Raw genomic sequence first — 24,021 nt, 5'->3', positions numbered from 1 at the left:
GCCCATAATATTGTTTCTGTCTCTCTCAGTGGGATGAGGTCAGTGTCCTGGACGACCGGGGGAAGCTTATACGAACCTTTGAGGTCTGCAATGTCAACCAAAATCCCCGACAGCAAGACAACTGGTTGGCTACACCCTTCCTGTACCGCCACTCTGCTCCGCGGGTGTTTGTCACGTTGCGTTTCTCGGTGCGTGACTGCGCCAGCCTGCGGTCACCGTCACCCACCTGCCGAGAGACACTCACCCTGTTCTACAAACAGGCCGACACCCAGAGAGAACTGGAGAGGACCTGGGTAGCTGAGGTGAGGCGCAACACCAGATAAGCTGCAATTTACATATTTTTGTATTTACATAGCAAATTTCATTTGACATTGATATTAGGAGCAAGTTACACCCTGCTTTGTTATCTTTACATGTCCCCGTTGTCAAGCACAGATTAACTATTTCAGAGGTTTTTGCAAAACTCCTGCCTCAGTTTGAATCCGCACAATTAACGCTAGCTTGCTAATGACCCCTGGCTTTACTGTACATTACAGAGTAAGAGAGGGGATATGAAAGATGGCTGACTCTGACTTTACACTTAGGAAACTGTAATAATTTTAAATTATATTACACTAATAACACAATATAATCCAGATTAATTGACAACATCTTACTGTACGCTAATAGTGTCAGTATCATTAGCTAAAAAGTGTTGGTTAGGTTAGAATAAACAGATATTTTCCATTTTTAAACTGGATGAATACTAGGCTACTGACTCTGAGAAACATATTTCACATACGTGGATAAACTACTAATACCTTTTAAAACTTTGGAAATTTACTAAATAAGATTCGATATATCATTGTGCCCCCTCAGACAATTATTTTTGGCGTCTTCATCAGCTAAGCAGTCTGAATTTTAATGTTACAGCTCAGCATCCTCGTAGATGAATGAACAGGAAATTTAAAATGCTCTGATTGAGGTGCATCTCATTTAATTAGGGACAATTCCTCTTGTTTTTGTGATTATTCTGTTTTTTTGTCACTGCTTTAGGGCAACAACCTTCAACCAGAATCATTAATCTCAGTGAAATGCAATTTTCATTGATGTTTTCGCCCGTGTTATACCAAAACAGCAAAACCTCTCATCATTTCATGACAAGGAGTAATTGTATAATCATCCTGATCATTGTTGTGCTTGCCAAGAAAAGCAGCTGAGATTGACGTCCTCCCTTGGCCACACTGGTGTGAAGTACAGACGTGCTGAGGATTATGGTTTACAAGATGCAAAAATGTGCCACTGTGGCCTCCGGAAATGTCACTCCAGTCCCACTAATTACATCTGGAGGCATAAAATATGTGACAGTGACCATTTTTCACTGAGAGCAGGAAATTCACTGAACCTCATGTGTTGTCGATGATGCAGTAAGCGTGTTTTTTTTTAGTGACTGACACTGACTGTCCAAAGACATTTTATTTATTTATGAATTTAGATGAAGTTTTCTCTCATGCTGGGACATTTTCAGCATACGGAGTCTGCCTTGCCTGAGCTACATGTGCAGTCGCAGTCACAGTGGGAGGGACTCGGTATTTGTATAGATGAATGCATTTCTCCTTAGGGAAGTGAGATGCTTTTTAAAAATGCAAATCAAAGCCTGATGAGGAATCAGAGGAGAGTCACAGAAGAGCAGGAAGCACTGCAGCGCTGAAAGTCTTTGCGGGGACTTGAGCACGAACCCCCGCTGGGACCTGCATACATCTAAGTCAACGTTTACTCCTCCGACTAAACTACTTCATATTATAGATACGCCTGGGAAAAACACAGCAAAAACCTCTGCTTGTCTTTCATCTTCTCATTTTTCCTATTATGTCCGTTTTTCTCTTTTGATTTAATGCATCGTAAATTTCCAATCCTATCAACCAGCTAATTTTAACCTCCATAATTTTCCCCTTGTTTACTTCTTTCCTTCCTGTCAACCACACATTCTCTCCATGCTATTTTGTGTTCTCTTGACCTCTCATTATATTTCCCTCAAATGTCTGCTGTCCACTCTTCTCTCTCCGCACCACAGCCGTCTACTGGAGAGAAGGAGACGAGGGAGGGCTGGGTGAAGATCGACACCATCGCAGCCGATAAGAGTTTCTCTAAGGTGGAGCCCAGCTCACCTCACCAGTATCAACCCAACAGATACAGCAGAATCAACATCAAGACACGCAGCTTTGCTCCTCTCACACGCAATGGGTAATCATCGTTGTGCTACATCTTGCTGCTCATGTTGGGTCTGACTGTTCTCCGTCTTAACATCTGATCCTCGTTTCAGATTTGTCTTGGCCATCGTCGACAGTGGAGCCTGTGTTTCCCTCATGGGTGTGTCTATCTTCTACCGGCGCTGTCCAGCCACCAGCCTCTACTTGGCATCCTACCCGCCGACTCCCTCGGGGGCGGAGCCGACCGCCTTAGTTCCCGTGAGCGGCACATGTGTACCCCACAGTAAAGCACAGGGAGGCACGCCCCCTCGTATGCACTGCAACGCTGAAGGGGAGTGGATGGTTCCTGTCGGAGGATGCGTCTGTGATGAAGGATATGAGCCGAACGTCAATGGATCTGCCTGCTTGTGTAAGTCAGAGGAAAACTGATTAGCTTGATTCCTAATCTTTGCATCATGTCCATTTGATTAGCCACAGTTTATCAGATATTTCGTGATACAGTAAAGACGGGTGACTTTATAAGAGAGAAATAAAGAATGGGAAAAATTGAAGCAACAGAAGCAGAGATATCCTGACTTTAATCTTCTGCTTGCCTCAAAATGACGCTCTCCTACATTTCCCATATTGCATAATTAATTTTCATTAGATCCTCCATGCCTGCCTGCCACTGCAGTTATTTTTCTTGACTTGACTTGTAAAGCTCCACTGCCAAGTTACACATCATACAACTGTTTTTATATTCTGGGTAGGCCTGAACTCCAAGTTTACTCCAAGTTGAACAAACAGAGAATTTGTTGGATTTAATTCAAGCACAGCATGTGGCTTGATCATAAATTATGTTCTGTTCATATGCGCTGCCTCACTTTCACATTTTACCACGTCAGTTAACAGTGTTACTTTTAGCTATGAATCGTCCGTCTATGTTGAAGTGTCTTCACATTACTCAGACGGTTTAGTGTCATGATTATCTGTTCAATACTAATTATTAGTTTGAACTATTTTGCCTTTTCAAAAAGAACAACAATAGGTTGTTTACTAAAAGGGCAACATGATGGCACCACACAATTATTTTGAAACCCCAACAGTCCAAAACAAATTCCAACCAGGCAGAAAGCCCGTTTGTCCAACAGCCTATTATTCTGAAAACAAACCCAATTAGTCCGATGGCCTGTCGTTCCCAAAATACACACTGTGGTATCAACTTACGTACGTAACTAAACTAACGTGACTTATGCACTTAACCCAGACTGTGATCTTCTCCTCGACCTTTCCACAGTGCTCTTATACGTACACCTAACTAAACTGCAACCGTGTTTTTTATTGTTACCAGGATCACCTGACTACGGTCACAGATATTAAGAGATATTAAGTAACATAGGTGAGTTCTTGATACCAGAGTGTGTTTTTTGGGAACAATGGGGCCATCAGAGCGATGGGCCTTTGTTTTTGGAAGAACAGGCTATTGGACAAATTGGCTCTCAGTCCAGTGGGACATTTTTTCGAACTATAAGGGTTTAGAAATAATGGGTCGTCAGAACAATAGGCAGTCCCCATGTAGTGGATCAGATGGAGTCATGGTCTGTTGCACGCACAGTACACACTGAATTTTGATTTATAATAATACATTTGAGATAAAATATTTAACTTTGTTCCATCTTCATATGATAGTTAAATTTCTAATTAAAACATGTTTTCATGATTTCCTGGTAACTGACTTTGATCAGCGAATTTCCCCTTTAAACGCACAAAGTTGTGACTGCGTTCAGGAGAACTCATTTGAACTAAAATGTAATCAGTCAACTTCTTGGGCTAAACTTGACTTCCCCTCAGTTCTCTTCTTGGTATTTCCTGAGATGTGAAGCATCTGGATCAATACTGAAAGGCGCTGCTGTCATTCTGATGCACAACTGTGTTTGATGTCGAGAACAGAGGGAAACGAGGGCAGGCAGGTCAGGTCGGGATGAGATGAGAACGGGACGGGCAGTATTGTAACCGTGCAGTGAATCTGTAGCGATGTAACACGCACATATTGTCTTTCATCAGTTAAGTTTTACAGACATATCTACAGAAACACAGAGCTGCTATATTCATAATTCATAGCTGGAGTATGGATAACTGGAGAGGGAAAGGAGGAAGAGGAGAAACAGCTATAGGAGAACACACAGCTGAGAGTAAGAACAGGGTCAGCAAAACTGGTCAAAAGTGTTTGCACTTCTCAAAGTGAGGGGCAAAAAGCAAACGAAAAAAATTTGAGAGATGTCCAGACGGACAGGAAGAGATATAGGGAAAGAGCAGGAGGAGGGAGAGAAGAAGAGAGGGAGAGAGCCACAGTGAGAGGGAAGTGACACATTTAGGTCATGGCGATGTAATGGCCACTCGTCTGTGAACAAGTGACAGAAACCGCAGGGGGAGAGCGGGGGAGTGGAGGCAAAACAGAGAGAGGTGGAGGCAGAGTGAAAGATAGGAGGATGCAAGTTAATGACTTAAAGAACTGAGCAGGCAAAAAAATTCAGAGGGCGCGAACGAAAAACCGAGTGTGTCCCTTTTGTGTGAATGTGTATGCTCGAGTGTGTTTTACTGCGAAGCTGATAACATGTTTAACACTCACATGTGTGAGGACTGAAAATGCCAGGATTACAGCAAAAAACTGAAGTCTACCAGGAATTTCAATGGCCGTAATTGCTCTGCTCCCTCGTGTGGGGGCCCTCAAAGTCTTAACTAACTCCAGCACAATTAATCGTCCAATCCTGCCAAGTCAGCTGTGAAATGTTTTCATGCTCTTTACATCTGCACTCCGCACGCCGCTTGTGTTTGTCCGCATTTGATTGATATTTACTGACAAATCACCCCTCGAAAACCGTTCAGCTGTCGGAGCAGAGGCTCCCACTGACTGTCTATGAATGATCCAACACATTGCTGCCCACGCTGCTCCGGCTTTTTGGTCCAACTCTCATATGATTATGTTTTGTTGATCACTTCACTGACTAATGATGTGGATTGGCATCACTATATTGTTGTCCTCACTGGCTCCCTGGGAATGTTGAGAAAAAGAGGCAGATGGTTCACTGGCTATGCAGTCGTCAAGGATTATTAACAGTAGCCGATTCTTGTTCTCACCGGAAAGTGGAGCATCGAACTCTCTTAACTGTTATGACTTGTACATTTTGTTCTTGTTTGAATTCAGCACCAAGGACGTGTAATAATAGCACAATGTGAGCAAATGTACTGCACTGAACTTATGTGTCGGTTGGAAACGGCAAGTAAAGACACACAGTTCTCCAAAATGTTAATTGTTTTTCTGCCTCCAGCACTTTGAACAATTTATCAAGAGCTTAACTGACATTTATTTCCTCTCACTACAAGTGTGTCACCTTAGATCATTTTATCAAACACATTATTTAGCACACTAACCAGGACCGTTTGAGGACAGACTGCAATGTTTTTCCTCCATTTTTCACTATTTCATTAAGCTGTACTGGGCTTCTTGCTATTTAAGTAAATCACTACAGTGTAAATTAATGCCATTTAATATCCAAGTGAGAATACTACACCCAGCGCAGCTTTGTCCCCTCAAGCAAGACATAATTTTTAGGCACAAATAAGGACTCTAGGTCCTTCATTTCTCTCAGTCTCATGTGGAAATGAATGTCAGTGTTAAATGATTGCCTTTAACTACACACAGCTCTAATTGCTTTCTATTTTAAGATTCAAGGGGTCTTCCGTAATTTATTTTTTTAATTTTTGAAAATGAATTACATAGGGAGGACTGAAGACTCAAAACTTTTTCTATAAAATTGATTTAGCATTAACATTTAGCACATTTGTCCAAGAGACCAGCACTTTAATCAGCGTTAGTGTGTGGTGTTGTGTTGCAATGTCGGTTTTTCAGTTGGTCTGTTAATCGGCGCACCACTTAAGTCCAGACAGAAATGTCTCATCGATTATTGTATAGATTGCATTGAAATGTTGTACAAACATTGATGGTTCCCCAGAGAATGAAGCCTAACAACTTTATTGATGAGCTGACTTTTCTTCAAATGCTACCAGCAGCTCAAAGTTTTATTCTAGTAGTAACCCAAAATAATTGGTATATTTTTTTTACAGTTTCCAGTCGATGAATGCTACTGACTTTTACTCTACTCGTTCCACTTTGAGGTTGCTTTTTAGTGACACATCTCAACAACTGTCTGATGGATTGGCTTGAAATCTGGTACGGACATTCATGTACTGTTCTGGATTAATTTGAATAACTTTGGTGATGTCTAACTTTTGATCGAGCGCCATCAATAAGTCACAATTTGTGGACATCTCTGGTTTATAACCAAATACCTGCTAAAGGAATGACATTCAGAAAAAAGCATCTTCAGTAAAAATGTAAGATCGTGAACAAAAATGATAGTACTAAACATCAGCAGTGTGTTAGCATGCTTGTGCTTATGTTAGCATCAAGTTAAAAACAATAAACTAAGTACAGCCTCACGTAGCCACTGGCATGTCTTAAGAGTAGACGGAGTCGGGGATTGAAGCACCAATCATACCATTGATGGGTTATGCTTGCTATCACTTAAGCTAGCTCTGTACACTCTGTAAAAATTCCTTAGGTATTACTTCTCACCTCCACCTTTGAGGTTACGCTTTCATCCGTGTCCTCTGTTTGTGTGTTGGTTGGTTTGTAAGCAGGATTACAAAAAAACTACTGAACAGATTTCCATGAAACATGGATGCATGATGAGTCTCAGCCCAGAATAGACCTGATTAAATTTTAGTGCAGATTTGGATAAAGGGACAGATTCAGGATTTTAGTATCTCGCTTTCTTTAACATTGCAAGACAGGGCTTTGACATTTTTTGTTAATTTCAAAGGGAATTGTGCATGGAAATTGATTAGGTGCATTGAGGTGGCTGGCATCTACTGTATCTCAGCTTCTCTGCCTCGTCAGGACTGCGTGGGTGTGATTGAAAAACATCCTGGTAACAAGCAAAACAACCTTTTAACCATCATTAGATTTCTATTCAAATGTAGCCAAATTCTGATTGTTACATGGAAATATTTGGCAGTGTGCTTTTTGAATGAAGCCCTATTAAACCAGTGAAGAGAGCAGAGAAAGACCGATACAGACATTTCTTCATCGCTCACCGTGAGAAGCTGATTGAGACAGAAGGTTTTAGAGCCTTTAAAAAGTGTCGAAAGAGCTTTAATGTATTGTTTTACGTACATTTCCTCAGCCAGTGTAAGATCATAAAATAAAATCTGTTTGAAATGATAATGAATCACTAGAAATGACAACAGCACTTGAGAGTGACTACTGTGAAAACTTTACAGTCGCCTGTTAATCTTCTGCATCTGCGACGGCTGATTATTCTGATAACTCAGACTCACCCAAGCAAAACTCAACCATTTGGACTGTCGATGAATTAAACTGAAACATCAAACACTCACAAAATCTCAGTCGGCATCTTGGCAGACACACATTAAAAGATCATTCCTCAATTATTTACAAAGCCGTTTATCAAGAGCAAGTTTAAAAGCACATCTGGCCTCTGCGTGACGATATTTGACATTCAAAGCAGAGTTTGAGATAAAAGGACAGAGAGGGACGACGAGCAGCAGCCGTCTGCTGTTGTTTTACTCTTGCTACCAAACAACAGACGGACATTTTCCTCCTTTGACATTTGAATCCCACGAGGGAGATGGAGAGGCAGAGAGCACAGGCGGAAACACAACTGAGCATGAGACACAATTACACCTGTTCAGCCAAACATGAAACATTCCTTTAGTTTTGGGCTCCCCGATTCGGTCCGAGCTGCCTGTACGTCATCAGACAAGCTCCTTTCTCTATTTGGATGCCTCCCGTATATTTAAGCCACTGTCGAGGATTTGGGACAAGGATTAGCACCGAATGTTTCAAATGGCCTTTGAGTTCATCTGGAACTGTGTTGGTATTTTCTGTGGCATGCCAACTGACAGTGAAATATTCGACATGTCAGATTGTCCTGATTTGTCGCCCACAGCGCTCACTCTTTGCACAGACACGTCCATTAACTATCCTGAAGCATGTTGTGGTAGTTGCTTCCCACAGGAGCATTTGGCCAGGGGAGGAACTTAACGTACAAGTGTGATATTGTTTTGATGGTGATGGGTGATTTACTCTGGCCCCAGAAAGACATTTCTCACCAGAAAGCATGGATATCTTTCTCAGAGCAGACAGTAGGGCGGGTCTTTTTCATTCCAGATGTGCTTTTTTACCACAACCACGATATGTCAACTGGAAGCTCATTGGCACTTGTTGACATTCAGTTGCTTTTCCAGTCTATTAATAAAGGTCAAGCTTTAGGCACAACACAATCGAGTGGAACGATCGATGGGATCTGCATACAGTCGTATTGACTGTGGGCTGGACAGGTGATGATGACAAATGAAGCTGAACACACACAAATACATCACATCGTTAGTCTGTGTCTTCAAATTTATTGAGCGTGTTGGATCATCAGAGCAAGCAGTGTAATGATCAGATGACTATTGACTTTTAAATCCAGCTTATTTAAGTATAGATGTTTTTGAATCCGGGGCAGTGTAGCCAGGATTATAGAAATACTGAAGTCATGAGTAACAACTTCCCCAAGTGCTTCAGGCTTAACAAGCCAACATAATGTAACACTTCATGTTGTTTGTTATTTTATATTTCTATATGATGTGTTTGAGAATATTATTCCTGTGGAGAAATACTCTTTTCCTTTCCATTAATGTCTCTTCTTTTTGCCTATTTTGTATGATAGCAATACATCAAAGTGTTGAGCTGTCCAAACCGCAACTTTACTGTTTTGAATGACTCTCACCGCTCTCGTAGCGTCGTCGTCAGTGAAAAACCTCTAGAGAATCACTGTACTTTACCTTGTCAGCACCAAACAGCTGACAGACATGGTTAAAGACGAGCTTGGGAATGTAGTAGTAGTAGTAGTAGTGGATGTAGCAGCAACAAAGTGATATATTTCCCCCAGGAGGCCAAAAAACAAAGCTACAAGAGATTGATTCGACTTGTTCACCAGGAAACACGATTTCAAATAATAAATTGTTTACTAACTAGCCAGCTATAATATAATATAATGCACACCAGAGCCAGTACCGCTAACAACAACAGAGCAGCTGTGCTAAATTAATTCTTATGTGCCAAACTGCCTGATAGATGTGTGTGACTCCATGATGTAGTGTGATGTCATGAAGTCACAGAATTAAAGGCGAGACTACTTTTAACTTTCAAAACCTTTTACATGCACAACAACCTATAAAACACACAAAAACAAAAAAGCATAATAGGTCTCCTTTTAAATGGGACAATATGTCAGTGTTGTGTTCACAACCTTTTCTTTCACCCAATTGGCCAGAAAATGAGTTATTGCAGACTCGCCTCTAATTTGTGGATGTAACAAATGTAATTTGTTTTTAATTTGCTAAATGACAACTCCCTCTCATGTCCTTGCAATCCCTAAAAAGATGATAAAATAAGATATTATTATTATTTTTTTAATGAAAAAGTGAATAATGTGCTCATCAAACCCCATTGAGCATGTGGACTAATGCAGCAAATAAAGGGAAAAGTCCGCAATTGATAAAGGTTTAATGAGGTATAGTCAAGCAAACAGACTATATAATCACATAAAATTACAGCTCCACTTACACTTACAATTACACACAATTTGCATTATGTAATCTTGTTATTGTAAGTGGAGATGTAATCTTTGTCCACATAGTTTTCCTTTCACTGAGAAGCCTCGGCCTTACCAAGACTTTGATGGCAGAAAATCTGCCTCATTTGACTGATGTGAACACGCAGTATTTTGTCACGTGTGGGCTAAGAAAGTAAGATTTGTTTAAAACTTGCTGTGTAATTTAATATTGTGCAATAGTTTTTTTCAAAAACTGCAGAAGAGAGGAATATTAGGTTAAAATAAAGCCTTCCATGTTCTGCTACAGTGTAGCTTATGGTCTGTCCAAAGCTGCTTGTTTATATGAGAAAATCCAACAAAGGATTACTTGCTTTCACATAAGGCTTTGTGTTGTTGGAGCATGTATGGAAATGGACTGAATATTAGAGTAAATATGATTCAGTGCCTTAATGTAGAGAGAATGAAGGATGGAGAGACGGAGAGAGAGAGGAAGGCATTTACAGTTGGAACCCTGTGTACCCATCTCTCCTGTTGTGTGGTCGCATCTGTGACTGAGCTTATGTGTGTGTTTGTGAGTGTGTGTTTGTGTTTGTGTGTGTTTTTGTGTGTGTCTGAGAGAGAGAGAGAGAGAGAGAGAGAGATTATGCTGGGAGCCAAAAGAGGGAATGAGTGCATGAAACAGGGAGAGGAAGAGAAAAGGAGAGAAAGTGGGTCAGCGATCTACATACCAACATATTATGTTAACGTCATATTACTCACTGATGATGTCTTTGTTTCTATTTCTGTTTAGCTCTTCGGAAAATTAAATGTATTTTTCAATTCTATCTATCTATCTATCTATCTATCTATCTTGTGTTCTGTCTATTTATAGGTATATTTTATATATTATATATATTTCTGAGTTTGAATTTCTTCTCCAAAACTACATACATCCCCTTTAAACTGGGAAATCCAATTTCTTGATAAATTATTTTGGCACATGCATGTCATTTGAGCAAAGCTACAACATCTAATTACAAGAATTATGATTTTTTAAAATATATTATTATTATTATTATCATTATTATTATTAACCAGTTTATCATTTCATAAAGTCTTGAAAAATGCTTTTTTTAAAAGTGAAAAATGCTTAAAATGTTTTTTTTTTTGTTTTTGTTTTTGTTTTTTCAAAAAGCCAAAGATATTTAGTTTATGATGATATAAAAGTGTGAAAAGCAAAAAGCCTCAAATTTGAGAAGCTATAACACCTAAAATAAGACACACTCACCTAGACAGTAACATTTCGGTGAGATAAATTGACTTTTTTAAGACAATTTTCACTTCTTTGGGTGAAGATTTCATGTGTATATATATATATATATATATATATATATATATATTCTGTATTCATTGTTTCTATTTTTTATTTCCTTTCTCTTAAATTGCCAGGTCATGACTAAAACCTCTATTAGTTATTTATAAATCATGTTTTACACATGCATGTTTTTTCACAATTTGAGCAGAGCTACAATGTTTCATTACAAGAATAATATTTCTTTTATTATATTAACCAATTCATCATTTAGTCAATTAATTTTTAAATTAAAAAAGTGAAAATGCTTTTCTTTGGACCAACAGTCCAAAGACCCAAAGACATTTAGTTTTTTTTTTTGAGAAAAACAGGAATACAAAATAAATTTGAGAAGCTGGGAGTTTGTTTTTTTTGGCATTTTTGCTATAATAAAATAAATAGCAATAATAAAATAACAATTAATTACCAAATTGAGAGATAATATGATTTGTTTATAAACATATTTCACTTATTCCATTTGCAGATTTTTTTACTTAATGATTGACATATGAATGTATTATGATAAGATTATTAAGAAGATAATAAGAAGACATTTGAAAATGCATTTAATTCATTTTATTTCCTGTAATACACCACAATATCCACATCTGTTGGATTTTTCACTGTAACTCCTCTGTTCTTCACTTCTCCTCCTTCATCCCTCCTTACCTCCTCAAGCACACTGATGTAAAGACATGTGTGTCTGTTCATAACGGCCATGGACTGTCTACTTTATAGCTGAGATATGAGTGAAATATGGGTGGATGGATGTCGCCGGGGGGAGGGGGTTGCAGATCAAGCGAGAGGGCAGAGGGCTTGCATTCTCATTGGCTGCTGTAATAAGGTGGATGAGGATGAGAGGATGAGAGGAAGAGGAGGAGGAGGGAGGGAGGGAGGGAGGGAGGAGTGGGCACAGTTGAGTTGTCTCCGGAGCTCGTAATGGCGATGAGAGGCTTTGTAGCAAAGTCGTGTTTCGTGTCAGAGCTGTAAGAGAACACGTCTGGTAATGTGCAGCCGGGACATAAAAGATAGAGGAAGGAGCGTATTTCTCTCCCCTTCTTCATCCTCTGCTTCCTCGTTTTTCACCCACCCTGCTCTTCATCCTTACAACTGTCTCGGGCCATCCGTCTCCATGTTCACTTCTTCCCTCTTTTTTTCCGAGTGTATTCTCCCTCTGCGATCTCTCAACATCCTTTTACTTCTCTCTTACCTCCATTTTTTCCCTCTTCACACCTGTTTGAAAGCAAAGTCGGCTCTCAGAGACAAGTGAGAACACAGAAAGCCTTTTATCTGTTTATTCTTTCACTTCTTACCTTCTTATCTTCCACTCCCACGCTGCCGCAACACCGTCTAGTATACACACACGCGTCCACACACACATACACAGCATGTCAGATTTGAGACATGTCACATGTTCCTGACAAGGTTATATAAATAAGGTGAGGGGTTCACTCCCACTGACCGTAAAGAGCACACACACACACACACACATCCTCCTTCATCCTCTGACTCTGAGGGTGTGTTTACTCTGTTTAAAAACATATGAGAGGATCCTTCTTTTAAACTGCTGGGCCAGATGTTATCAGGTGTGCCATTTACACACTGAGAGATACAAGAAAGCCTCACCGTATCAGAATATACACACACTCTGGATTAAGCCCACAGACAGACAGACCTCTTTTTGAACGATGCAACCTTTATTTGACACTACTTTGGGCGTTGAGACACACACACACACACACACACACACACACACACACACACACACACACAGTGTGAAAATGGCAGCAGACCAACCTGGAGGCGGTACTCTCAATGTTCTCATAGTCCTGCTCAGGATGAGCTCTCGAGGCTCTGGCATGCAGCAGCATGGAGTGAAGTGTGCGTAACTTTGACCTCGGTGCTCAGCTGTCCTGCTGTTGACATTAACAATTGGCACATTTCACAGATTTTCCACCGTAAAACAGGATAACGGCCTGCAGGTTCAAATGGTATTTCCAATGTGCGTGAGTGTGTCTGCGTGAGAGGGAGAGCGAGAGAGAGAAATATATGCATGCCTCGATTTTTACCTGATTTTAGGATAGTCGCACATTCATTATTAAGGTATTGTAATATCGCTAAGATCACTTTATGAGTCTCTGCTCCATTCCCCGCCTCATTAGGGAGTAATTACACATTTTGTTGCTGCACAGTGAAATTTAAATTTTGTGAAAAGAAAAAGTTGAGGACTAAAGTTTCCCTTGTGGGCTGACAAAATTAAATGTAAAGCTGAAGCCAGCAGCTGGGTAAATTAACTCACCGCAAACTCTCCACCAGAAAGAACTTTTGCTTTGAGCTGAATCAATATTTAAAACCTGTTGGATTACCTAAAAAATGCATTGTCACAATGCCTAAAAACAGCATTTCTTGGCTCAGGAACAGGTGACGTTTTGGAGGTATAGTTTTAACAGGACAGCAACAATATGTAACACTTCAACTTAACTCAAAGGTCCACTTACACATCCTTTGTCCAAGCTAGCTCCATTTGCTGATAATGCAGTTGAAAGCTCAGGAAAGGCTAGCTGCTAAGTGGACATTGAAGCTGACATTATTTGTCATCCATACTGTTCCCAAGGTCAAGAATGAACTTCATGCTAATTATGATACTGATTCAGACGAGTAGTTGGACAAATCAGTTAGATTTCATTCTCCTGTCTGTACTTAAATGTAACGCTAAAATTAGCAGCTGTTTAGTTTAAACTCAGCAGAGACTTGAAACTGGGGAAACAGCTAACCTGACTCTGTCTAAAGCTGACAAAATCTGCCCACATTCACCTCTTAAGCTAACTAATCAAAACTTTTAGCTAGTTTGTTCAGTCCGTTCAATAACCAAAGTAGAAAGATGACGCATAGTACCTATACTAGCTGTTTCCCTGTTTCAGTTTGCCTCCAGCTTGCTGTTTTACCCAAGAGTAACACTAATCTCACTGCCTGCAAGAAGGCAAATAAATCTATTTCCCAAAATGTCAAACTATTCCTCTGAAACACTGATATAGGGTCAATGTGGCCATTTTCTGACATTTTGAACTGTGTGTGTGTGACTGATGGTTTTGCTGCGCTCTGCTAGCGCAGGCCACTTCCTCCGTAAACAGAAGTAAATGACTGTGCAGGACAAAGCCGACAACAAACAACGGCCTGCCTGGTCTCAGATGAACTTTTGACTCAGAGGGAACCACAAGCCGAGCTGAAATTGATGCTTTACCCCAAAATAGTTTCTGGTGTTTGACTTTGTCCTCTCAACAGACCAAAACAATAAAAACGAACAAATTAGATGCACATATGCTGTGTATTTCACGAGCTACTGCCAGGTCACAGACTTTCTCTGCTCAGCTGAGGTTTGAAAGGTATTTTGTATGTAATATTACTATAAAATGTATCAGGGTTTGGAAAATATTTTATTTATTGACCCTTAATATATTTTACTCCTCTTTAATACTGTATCTTTTCTTCTTTACACACCATTTATTTGGGATAATAAACCCAACATAATCGTTGGCAACACAATCTTATCTCAAGGTTCACTTTCGCTTGTTCTCGAGCTCGAGATCAGGATGTCATGAAACTGTAGATCCTCAAACTTTCCATTATCTACATGTTCACTTCCATGACAACTGAACAGACTCCATCTGCTAATGAAGACCAGATGATATGGTTAAAGAAATTCAGGAGAAGTGCGTAAGTGAACCTTAACTTAGGGTTGTTTTGTCAACTGCCGTTTCCAAGGTAAAAAATTAACTGTCGAGCTCTCGTGCTGATACTAATACTGATACTGAATTTTACTTTAGTGAGATGTTTTTACAAAAAATTCAATTTCCTTCTACTCTGTCCTTAGACTCTCATTTCAGACTGGCTGTTTTTGCTTGGATGAAGAGAGATAGTGTTATACAGCCTTGAAACACTGCAGACTCCTACGTGGCACAGTAATGGACACCCAGAATGAACACTGATCACTTTCTATCTTCATGTCCTGTCATCTTTTCGTCTCTCTCTGCAGCTTGTCCAGTGGGCTACTTCAAGTCCGTCTCAGGCTCTGTTCCCTGCTCAGTGTGTCCCTCCAACAGCCGAACCAGCCAGGAGGGATCGAGTGTGTGTGAATGTCGCAGCAGCTTTTATCGGTCAGCCAGTGATGCCAACTCTTCTGCCTGCACAAGTGAGCTTTGTTGGTTTGTTTGTTTACGCCAGGCTCTCTGGGAGGCGTTCAAGGGGCCTCTCTGGCCATTTGTCATTTACTCAGACTGTGAGAACGGAGATAGAGTCACTGACCAGAAACCATCCTATTTGAGCACAATATAATGGACATTTAATTGCAGCAGCAGAAAAGGACTGTTAAGTATTTAGTTTCTCTGCTCACTTAGCTTAAACTGTGTCACTGCCAAACTTTCCTTCCATTACTTCACGTTTAAATGTGTTTGCCAGCATGAAGCTTCTTTCATATCTTAAACTTTTCAGCAGATGCTTCCATCAAAGTGTCTCCCTCTTACATTATGTATGTCACACCCCTCCCGTTCTCTCCATCTCCCCGTGTCCTCCGAAGCTCCTCCCTCTTCTCCGGTCTCTCTGACCTGGGAGTATGAAAGCGGCGACGGCGGAGTATCCTTAAGGTGGCGCCCTCCAGTGGACATGGGAGGCCGCAGCGAAGTGTGGTACGGAGTGGTGTGTCGCATCTGCCCCTCGGCCACCATCACCAACCCGGCGTTGTGCTCCTGGTGTGGGGAGGGCGTCACCTTCAGCCCCTCCCAGACAAACCTGAAACAAACCAAGGTCACCCTCAACAACCTGCTGACCAGAGTCACTTATCTCATACAGGTAGTGTGGAAAACTGTCTCTCGAGGGCACAAAACCCTCTCCGTTATCACCTTGTAAATAATCTAAAAATTGTCAATGAGTTGGTTGTGGTTCTGCCAGTTGGAAGTTATTTTTAAGTGATTTTTATGAATGATGAAACGTTTCGCAGAGGAGGCGGGTCCTCTGTGCCATATAATTTCATGAGCTCCACATCAGCAAATACACAGTAACATTTATTATTTAGCTCTGGTAGCTCAACGAAATCATAGCTCATTTCTTATTCATAATAGGGAGCTACTTCCCATTTATGGGTGTTTGTTGACTGAGCGACACAGCTGCAAGTGTCATGCTTTGTTTTTCAAATGCACAAGCATGTCATAGGAGTTAATAGAAAAAAGCTTCAAATGTCACGTCGGTGTGTTCTTCTTATTGACAGGTGCAAGCCATGAATGAGGTGTCAGCTTTGAGTCCTTTTCCAGCCCGATACACAAGCATCAATTTCACCACGAGCCAGTCAGGTGAGTACGGGACGGAGAGGATGAAAGGGATGAGATGAAAGAGAAGAGATGCTCTGATGATGTTTGTGTAGATACTGTGTGTGTGTTTGTGTGTTGTATGTCTGGGGTTTCTCGCCCCCTCTTTTCCTCTCTCTCCCCTCCATCTTTTCTGCTCCCGCTCTCTGGACAGGAGGTTGCTCGAGGTTACAATATCCTGTCAGATCCCATTATGGTCACTGTGGAGAAATAAAGGGACAAATGAGAGATGGGAAGACAAAAAGACAGACCAAACGAGAGATGAAAGTGGACGAGTGGGGAGAGGAGAGAGTAGAGGGGCAGTGTTGTGCAGACAAAGTACACCATTATACAATTTTCCAAGAAACTGATCAAGACTGATTAGAAGTCTCTTCATGAAGTTCAATAATCTGAAACCTTCTTGTGTTTGCTCTTGGAGGTTATTGATTAAATGAACGGAATGCTGGAAAGTTCCCATTAACGGGTCGGGCCAGCCAGCACAGTGACTGTAACTAGATCCCGCTTGGTGCTCCATAAAAACGCCTCTTCCACTTTCATGCTCTACTAAATATTCTATAACACTGCCCCCTTGTGTTCACCGTCACTTCAGCACTTCTTCTGTCTTATTGTTGTGGGACAATGGGGCTTTTAGAGGGAGGTTAATCAATCAGCCAATCGCTTCTCTCAAGGGAAACTTCAGTCCAGCTCATAGATCTGTGGTGTCCACTGATGGAAGTAATTAAGTACATTAAATACAAATTTGAGATAGAGTAAGATAAATAAACACTTGGTTTAAGTGGAAAAGGCAATCTCCAATATTTTATTCTAGTTTTTATCGTTTTTTTGACAGGGACAATACATCTAAGTAAAATGCAGCCAATGCAATGTATATGTAACTTCTAGCCGTGGCTAATTTGCAGTTCTTGTCCCTGGTTAGGCTTTTGACGAATCAAACACATGATGCAACACTTTAAATTAGACATAAAAATCATCAATTAGCAGACATAGACAAGCGTTATACAATAAATCGATTTTAAATGTGCTGCTTTGGCTTTGATGCAGCATATAATCTGCAGTGTACCTCAAAATTGTACTTAAGTACAGTACTTGTACATGTACATAGTTATATTCCATCACTGCCAAATGTATATAAAGTAAATAAAAAGAGCTCAAACATTTACAGTAGTAAAATGCACCAGTCACATTTAGGCAGCAGTGTTAGTAAAACACAGAGATGAACTGTTTTTTGCATTACAAGTACTTTTACTTTAAATACTTACTGTACAATGTGTTGTAGATTCTGGCGATTACTATGAAGAAAAGTTAAACAAAGTACATTTTATTTAAGTGCTGTACCACCACACTACTGAGTAAGACTCTTCAAATCATCCTCGGCACAAAAATAATTTTACAACTTATCCAACCCAGATAACTTTGAATCTGACCGGCAGACAGGCATTAAGACTATAATTACTATTCGGAAATAGCTTTTCTTCTCGCTGATGGTCTCGTTTGCTTATGTAGGTCAGACAGAGGCATCAGTATTGAATTGAGACTGTCTCCCACAGTTCCCAGCACAGTTCCCATGATGCACCAGCTGAGCCGAGCCCCAGACTCCATCACTCTCTCGTGGCCTCAGCCGGACCGGCCCAACGGAGACATCCTGGAGTACCAGCTTAGATACTATGACAAGGTACACTCGGTGAATAATCACACACATGCTGCACAATCACCCAAACTGACTCGTAACAAACATCACCACAAAATGTCCTTTTTCTGCGTCCTACAGGGTTCAGATGTGGACAGTGCAGCGAGTGTGTACAGTGAGACCAACACAGTGACCGTCAACTCTCTGCTTCCCGGATCCATCTATGCCTTCCAGATCAGAGCTCGAAATGAACGCGGCTTCGGTCCCTACAGCAACACCATCTACTTCACCACGCTGCCTGCAGGTACAACACCGGTTTTACTTGTTACTAAGTTGACATTTATATTAGGACTATATAATAGTAACTAGTTACTCGTAATATATTGTATACTACAGAAGAAGAACCTGACTTAGATTTTAGAGGGTTGAGGTAAAAGTAGCTTTTCTAAAGACGACTCTGTTGGGTTTGAAATGGTCGCTGAAGAAGAACTAAGGTTTCCCACCTTTTTATGTACATTCAAACTAACTCTTTCTTCTTCAAGGATGCTCTCTAAAGTGGTTTAAGTACTTTATTTCATCAGGATAATATACTCGATGTCAATTCTACTTTTAATGGGTCCTTGACAATTGCCTTACAAGAGAAGAGGTTACATTTCTAACTGTGGCTATTGTGGAGCTGAGTGCAACGTTTAATCCATATTCTACTGTTGGTGAAAATCAAGTGCACTCATGAGAAATCTAAGCTACAGTAACAGCATTAGTTTCAACAGCTGATGTTTCCTCACTTTCTCTCCTACAGAGGAACATTCACAGCAGATCCAGAACCGACTTCCTCTGCTGGTTGGGTCAGTGATGGGCGGAGCAGCATTTCTCCTGGTGGTGGCAGCGATTGTGGTTGTGGTGGTATTTCGGAGGTAAGTTGAAGATCTGTTCACACGGTCAGACATGTGATCTGATTTTTTTTTGTTTTTTTTTCACATTCACATATTTTGCTTGCTTCTACTTGACAGTAAGAGGAGGGAGAGTCCGTACAGCGACAGACTCCAGAGGTACATCAGTAACCGAGGTGAGTATTTGTGTTGTTCATTTAGTGTAATTTAATTAAAATTCAGTTTAGTCGGATTAACTATTTATTTTTAAGTGAGAAATTTGCTTTGTGCAAAAGGGCAACATATTAAAGACACAGTGTGTAATTGAGATCTGTGACGAACAAAGTTTGGTTTTCATTTGTTTCATTTAATTGAATTTGTTTATAGATAACATAGTTATAAACTTATATTTATTTTTCGAAATACAGTACTGCATCTGTATATCTGTATAATATAATATAATTTCTCTCTGCTGTGCTTTACAAGATCATCCTCTGCCCAGTCTCTTGATCATAAATGTGTTAAAATGTTGGAAGTAAGAGGATGAAAGTCAGGACTTGGTTCTTAAAAGTGCCTTTTAATTTCAGGTGGTGTTAAGTATTATGTGGACCCATCCACTTACGAGGACCCCAGTGAGGCTGTCAAAGAGTTTGCCCGTGAAATAGATCCCACTCATCTCAAGATCGAGGAGGTGATTGGTGCAGGTAGGTCTGACATTCTCGTTTCTTTTAAATCTTATTGTGATACCTATCAACACAGTATAATATCTGTTCCACCTCCTCTCTACTCCAGCCCAGTTTGGGGAGGTCTCCCGGGGCCGCTACCGTCCAATGGGTCGCAGGGAGGTGCTGGTAGCGGTGAAGACTTTACGCTGGGGGGCGTCTGACAGAGAGAGGGGGATGTTCCTCAGTGAGGCAGGCGTCCTGGGACAGTTTGATCACCCCAACGTACTGAAGTTGGAGGGCGTGATCACTCGTACCCCCCCAGAGAGGATCATCACTGAGTTCATGGAGAACGGGCCTCTAGACGCCTTCCTCAGGGTGAGACAAAGACACGCTGTTAACAGTGACTTCACACATGTTTCACTTCACTATAAACCAAAGTATCTCTTCCTTTCCTGTTTCCTACCCTCCTCATTCTTTCAGGAGAACGAGGGCCAGTTCAGCGTCCTCCAGCTGGTTGGGATGCTCAGAGGAATCGGTGCAGGGATGCGTTACCTCGCTGAGAGAAACTTTGTCCACAGGGACCTGGCAGCTAGGAACGTGCTGGTCAACTCCAACCTGGTCTGCAAAGTGTCCGACTTTGGCCTATCCCGACTCATGAGGGGCCTGGACCACAACATACCTACATACACTGCCTCACTGGTACGTATTGATAAACTGGGCCTCTGTGGTTTTTTATACGCTTCTGGTTTTGTAACATTACACTGATTCACCGTCTTCCTCCATCAGGGCAGCAAGATTCCTGTGAGGTGGACCGCACCAGAAGCCTTTCAGCATCGCAAGTTCAGCTCGGCCAGTGATGTCTGGAGCTTCGGCATACTTATGTGGGAAGTGATGTCATATGGAGAGCGTCCATACTGGGACATGAGCAATCAGGAAGTGAGTATGTAGCAGAATGTCGCCTGAGCACAGGAAGTCGAGATCAATTATTCATGTAAATGCACTCAAATCCTCAGCGTAAGTACCAGGTTAGCTACAACAGTGTAATAATATGCCATTAAAAGTATAGGCCCTGAGGTCAATGGAGCCCAGGGGGCCATAAACCGCATTGTCCAGTGTTTGCATCCCGCCAGACACCTTTTCTGCGTGTTGATCACCGTCTTTCAATCCCCTCATTTTCTGTCAGCTGTTGAAAGAAGATGCTCAGCACATAATGAAAATAGTCCTGCATTTATATCACTGAAGCTGCAATTTTGGAGGCAAGAGTTAAGAAGTATTTAACGGTGCAAAATTAATATTTGTGTTGTGTCATTGTTGCACTTTATGTATTAAATGTCCACAGGCTTATATAGACAACCGAGAGAGACAGGGAAGGTCTCATTTTTCATGTCACATTACAGTCCACTCACATAAGACTAATAACTAATTAATACATGTAAGTTGCAACAAATTGCGACATAGAGCCCCTTTAAATGGGCTGAGTTGTGCTCAAGGTAGACAATTGCCAGAGTTGAGTAAAAGTGCACCAAACTGCCTCCAAGCAGGTTGTGGTGACATTCATGCTCATTCAGGGCCGAGTGATAGTTTCCTCTTCCTCTTCTAGATCCATTTCATCATCCTGTCTCCGTGTTTCAAGCGGTAATAAATATCCCGCTGCCAAGCAAAATTGTCACCACAGCTTGAAAATCCATGATGACAAGTAACTGGCTGGTATCTGGCACAGTGCAACAGTGACATCACTGACTCAAGACAAACGTGCCATCAGTTAGAGGCATGTCTTCAAGCAGGTAGCCCTGAAGTTATGGAGAAGCAAACAAACAGAGTCAAGTTGAGTTTTAGCCTTTAATGGGGGGGGGGGGGCACTTGGCTAAAAATATTTGACAAAAATGAAAGTTTTTCAGAGCTCAACACGTTCTGATCTTTCCCCCAGGCTATTTTTTTATGTGATTCATGTGTTAAAAGCTTGTGTTTTACAAGTAAAGGCTTATTCTGTAAAGTAGCCACAATCCTGATATCATCAAAGGTAAAAAAGTATCAAATATTTTCCTTAGAAATCTTGTGGAATAAAAGTGTATGGTGTTAAATGGTAACTCTGCCGCTGTGGGTCTCTCAATCAAAACAATAAAAACAACAACAAGACATTTCAATGCAGAAACGTTACATGTTATACCTTTAAAACACGGGACATCTGAAGGAGAGTGCCAAAAATTGTAGACAGCTCCTTAAATAAATTTGCTTAATCACTCTCCCCCTCATCTTTATTTAGCAGACTCATTTCAGTGGTGACAAAATGTCAAGCAGCTGGAATTTGCATAATTTTTTCCCCGTCACTCTTACGTGCCCTTAGTGACTTGCGACCTTTTTACGTAAGGCACTTACACAAGACTCCTCCAGCTAGACTAGCTGACCTACTTATTATCTCTAATGTCTCGCCTGCTCTCCCTGCAGGTGATGAAGGCAGTAGCAGACCAGTATCGCCTCCCTGCCCCACACAACTGTCCCCCTGCCCTCCACTCTCTGATGCTTCAGTGCTGGCAGGCTGATCGAGGGGACCGGCCAGCCTTCGACTCCCTCCTGTCGTCTTTGGATCGGCTCATCAGGCACCCTGCCTCTCTCAAGGCAGAGCCATCTCGGTGAGACAACAGCTTCTGGCAAAACATATCAGAGGCAGCAGGTGATGAACAATCTGGTGTATTTATGGGTTCTCATTTTTGACATTTCCTTCATTACAGAAGCTGCTCTCAGCCGCTGCTCAGCCCCACCCCCACAGACTTATCGTCAGTGGCAACAGTCAGTGATTGGCTGAAGGCGCTGAGGATGGAGAGATATCAGGATGAGTTTGATCAGGCACAACTGGACACGTTAGACAGAGTCAGCAAGCTCACGATGGAGTGAGTATAGATGGTTATTACTGTAACATCTGGTTTAAAGAAAAACAGTTTTTATTTATTTATGAATCTGAGCAGCAGTTAGCAGTTACCTTGGTGATATACTGCACCCTATTTGTTTGGAGTTTGAATTCGACAGGTTGCCCATTCTTACATATCGCATCTTTAAAACAAACTACTTTTAAAAGCAAGTTTCAGGTTCATTTGAAAATGTGTTTACAGAACATATTGGTGCAGACGGTCTCAAAGAATATTACTTTGCAAAAGGGAACCTAAGCTCAAGGTTGGTTGAGCTTTTTCTTAAGCGGTTGTCATGACAGCCGAACACCTCCATGTATCTTCAATGTCAATTGAAGCATTTTTTATACCTTTACTAACTGAGTAAAAGCTGAGCTGAAATGTTCATTTGTGACCATGGAAAAAGCTTTGAAAGCTTTGAAAGACACATTTTGGCATTCCTCAGAAAACCAAGTGAGTAGTTATTAAAATACAGGTATAAATACAGGGCGAGTATGAGCATCAGTAGAAAGCCTGATCTACCATAGGTTTGTTTAGACCAACACATGCAAACCCATCCCTGTCGTCCTTCAGAGTAGGAGTAGCATACACAACAAGCTGAAGTGTTGAACTAAACTCCACGGTTGGTCTGTTCTCTCCTTCAGTGACGTCCAGAATCTCGGGGTGAACCTGCTGGGACACCAGAGGAAGATCGTCAGTGCGGCCCAGCAGCTCAGAGCCCATCTGACGCAGGGCCAGGTGGAGGTGTGAAATCTGCCTCGAGTACAACCTGTGCCATGGATTTCTGTGGTTTTCACATCCCTCTGCTTGTTGTGTCTGGTTTCTGTAACACTCATTTCAGTGGAGCACATTTTTAAGCCAAAACAGAGTCAGAATCAGCTTTCCGGTGCCACTTTGTGTATTATGATTAACCCAACACGACAACCAGAAGGGGTGAAAAAATGATGATCGGACTTCCTGCCTGTCACTCAAGACAAATAACAGAGGAGAGATGCACTATGGGAGCTGCAGTCCAGGTCAAAGTGAGGTTAGGTAAATGCGGAGGAGGAGAAGGACATTAAAGGTTCCTCGATGTTTTTCACTAGATTTCACTTTATTGTTGTCTGCCTTCTTCGCTCCTCACCCGTCTGCAATCCTACCTCTCACCTTCTCGTCCACTACTGTCCCCCCATGAAACATTTCAATTCCCCCACCCTCATCGAGGACAAAACAACTATAAAAATGCTTTTTTAAAAAAATAAAAAAACTCATGGAGATTTCTCCACACAAAGAATTGCGTGAGGACAATCAAAGCCTTTCTAATACTTTTTGAGTTGTTTGTAAAGTTATATCACTTCCTCTCTACTTAAAAACGCCAAATGCTAAAACCTGTTAGCAAAAAAGAAAACAGTGTACTACCTAGCAAGCTATGGTGCGC

At 41.2% G+C, this 24,021-nt stretch overlaps 1 protein-coding gene across 3 annotated transcripts in view; it reads left to right on the top strand.

The window, feature by feature from the left end:
- ephb6 (eph receptor B6) overlaps positions 1-23,690 on the top strand; it is a 43,458-nt gene extending 19,768 nt beyond the window's left edge. For 2 of the 3 annotated variants that reach the window (XM_084356289.1, XM_084356287.1), the window contains exons 3-19: positions 30-302; positions 2,054-2,223; positions 2,303-2,598; positions 15,217-15,372; positions 15,757-16,028; positions 16,444-16,525; positions 18,088-18,212; positions 18,309-18,471; positions 18,967-19,081; positions 19,178-19,233; positions 19,624-19,740; positions 19,829-20,076; positions 20,182-20,400; positions 20,488-20,637; positions 22,147-22,331; positions 22,431-22,589; positions 23,249-23,690. In XM_084356289.1, coding sequence (XP_084212415.1) covers positions 30-302; positions 2,054-2,223; positions 2,303-2,598; positions 15,217-15,372; positions 15,757-16,028; positions 16,444-16,525; positions 18,088-18,212; positions 18,309-18,471; positions 18,967-19,081; positions 19,178-19,233; positions 19,624-19,740; positions 19,829-20,076; positions 20,182-20,400; positions 20,488-20,637; positions 22,147-22,331; positions 22,431-22,589; positions 23,249-23,354 — 2,892 coding nt within the window. In that variant the 3' untranslated portion in view covers positions 23,355-23,690. The remainder of the gene's footprint in view (positions 1-29; positions 303-2,053; positions 2,224-2,302; positions 2,599-15,216; positions 15,373-15,756; positions 16,029-16,443; positions 16,526-18,087; positions 18,213-18,308; positions 18,472-18,966; positions 19,082-19,177; positions 19,234-19,623; positions 19,741-19,828; positions 20,077-20,181; positions 20,401-20,487; positions 20,638-22,146; positions 22,332-22,430; positions 22,590-23,248) is intronic. The other variant, XM_084356288.1, reaches the window with a different exon arrangement.
- The last annotated feature ends 331 nt before the right edge of the window (positions 23,691-24,021 follow it).

Source organism: Pagrus pagrus (genome assembly GCF_965226575.1).
Source record: "Pagrus pagrus genome assembly, chromosome: 7".
Classification (NCBI taxonomy): domain Eukaryota; kingdom Metazoa; phylum Chordata; class Actinopteri; order Spariformes; family Sparidae; genus Pagrus; species Pagrus pagrus.
The sequence above is the reverse complement of the archived record's forward strand: the minus strand, read 5'-3'. Positions and strand labels throughout refer to the sequence as shown.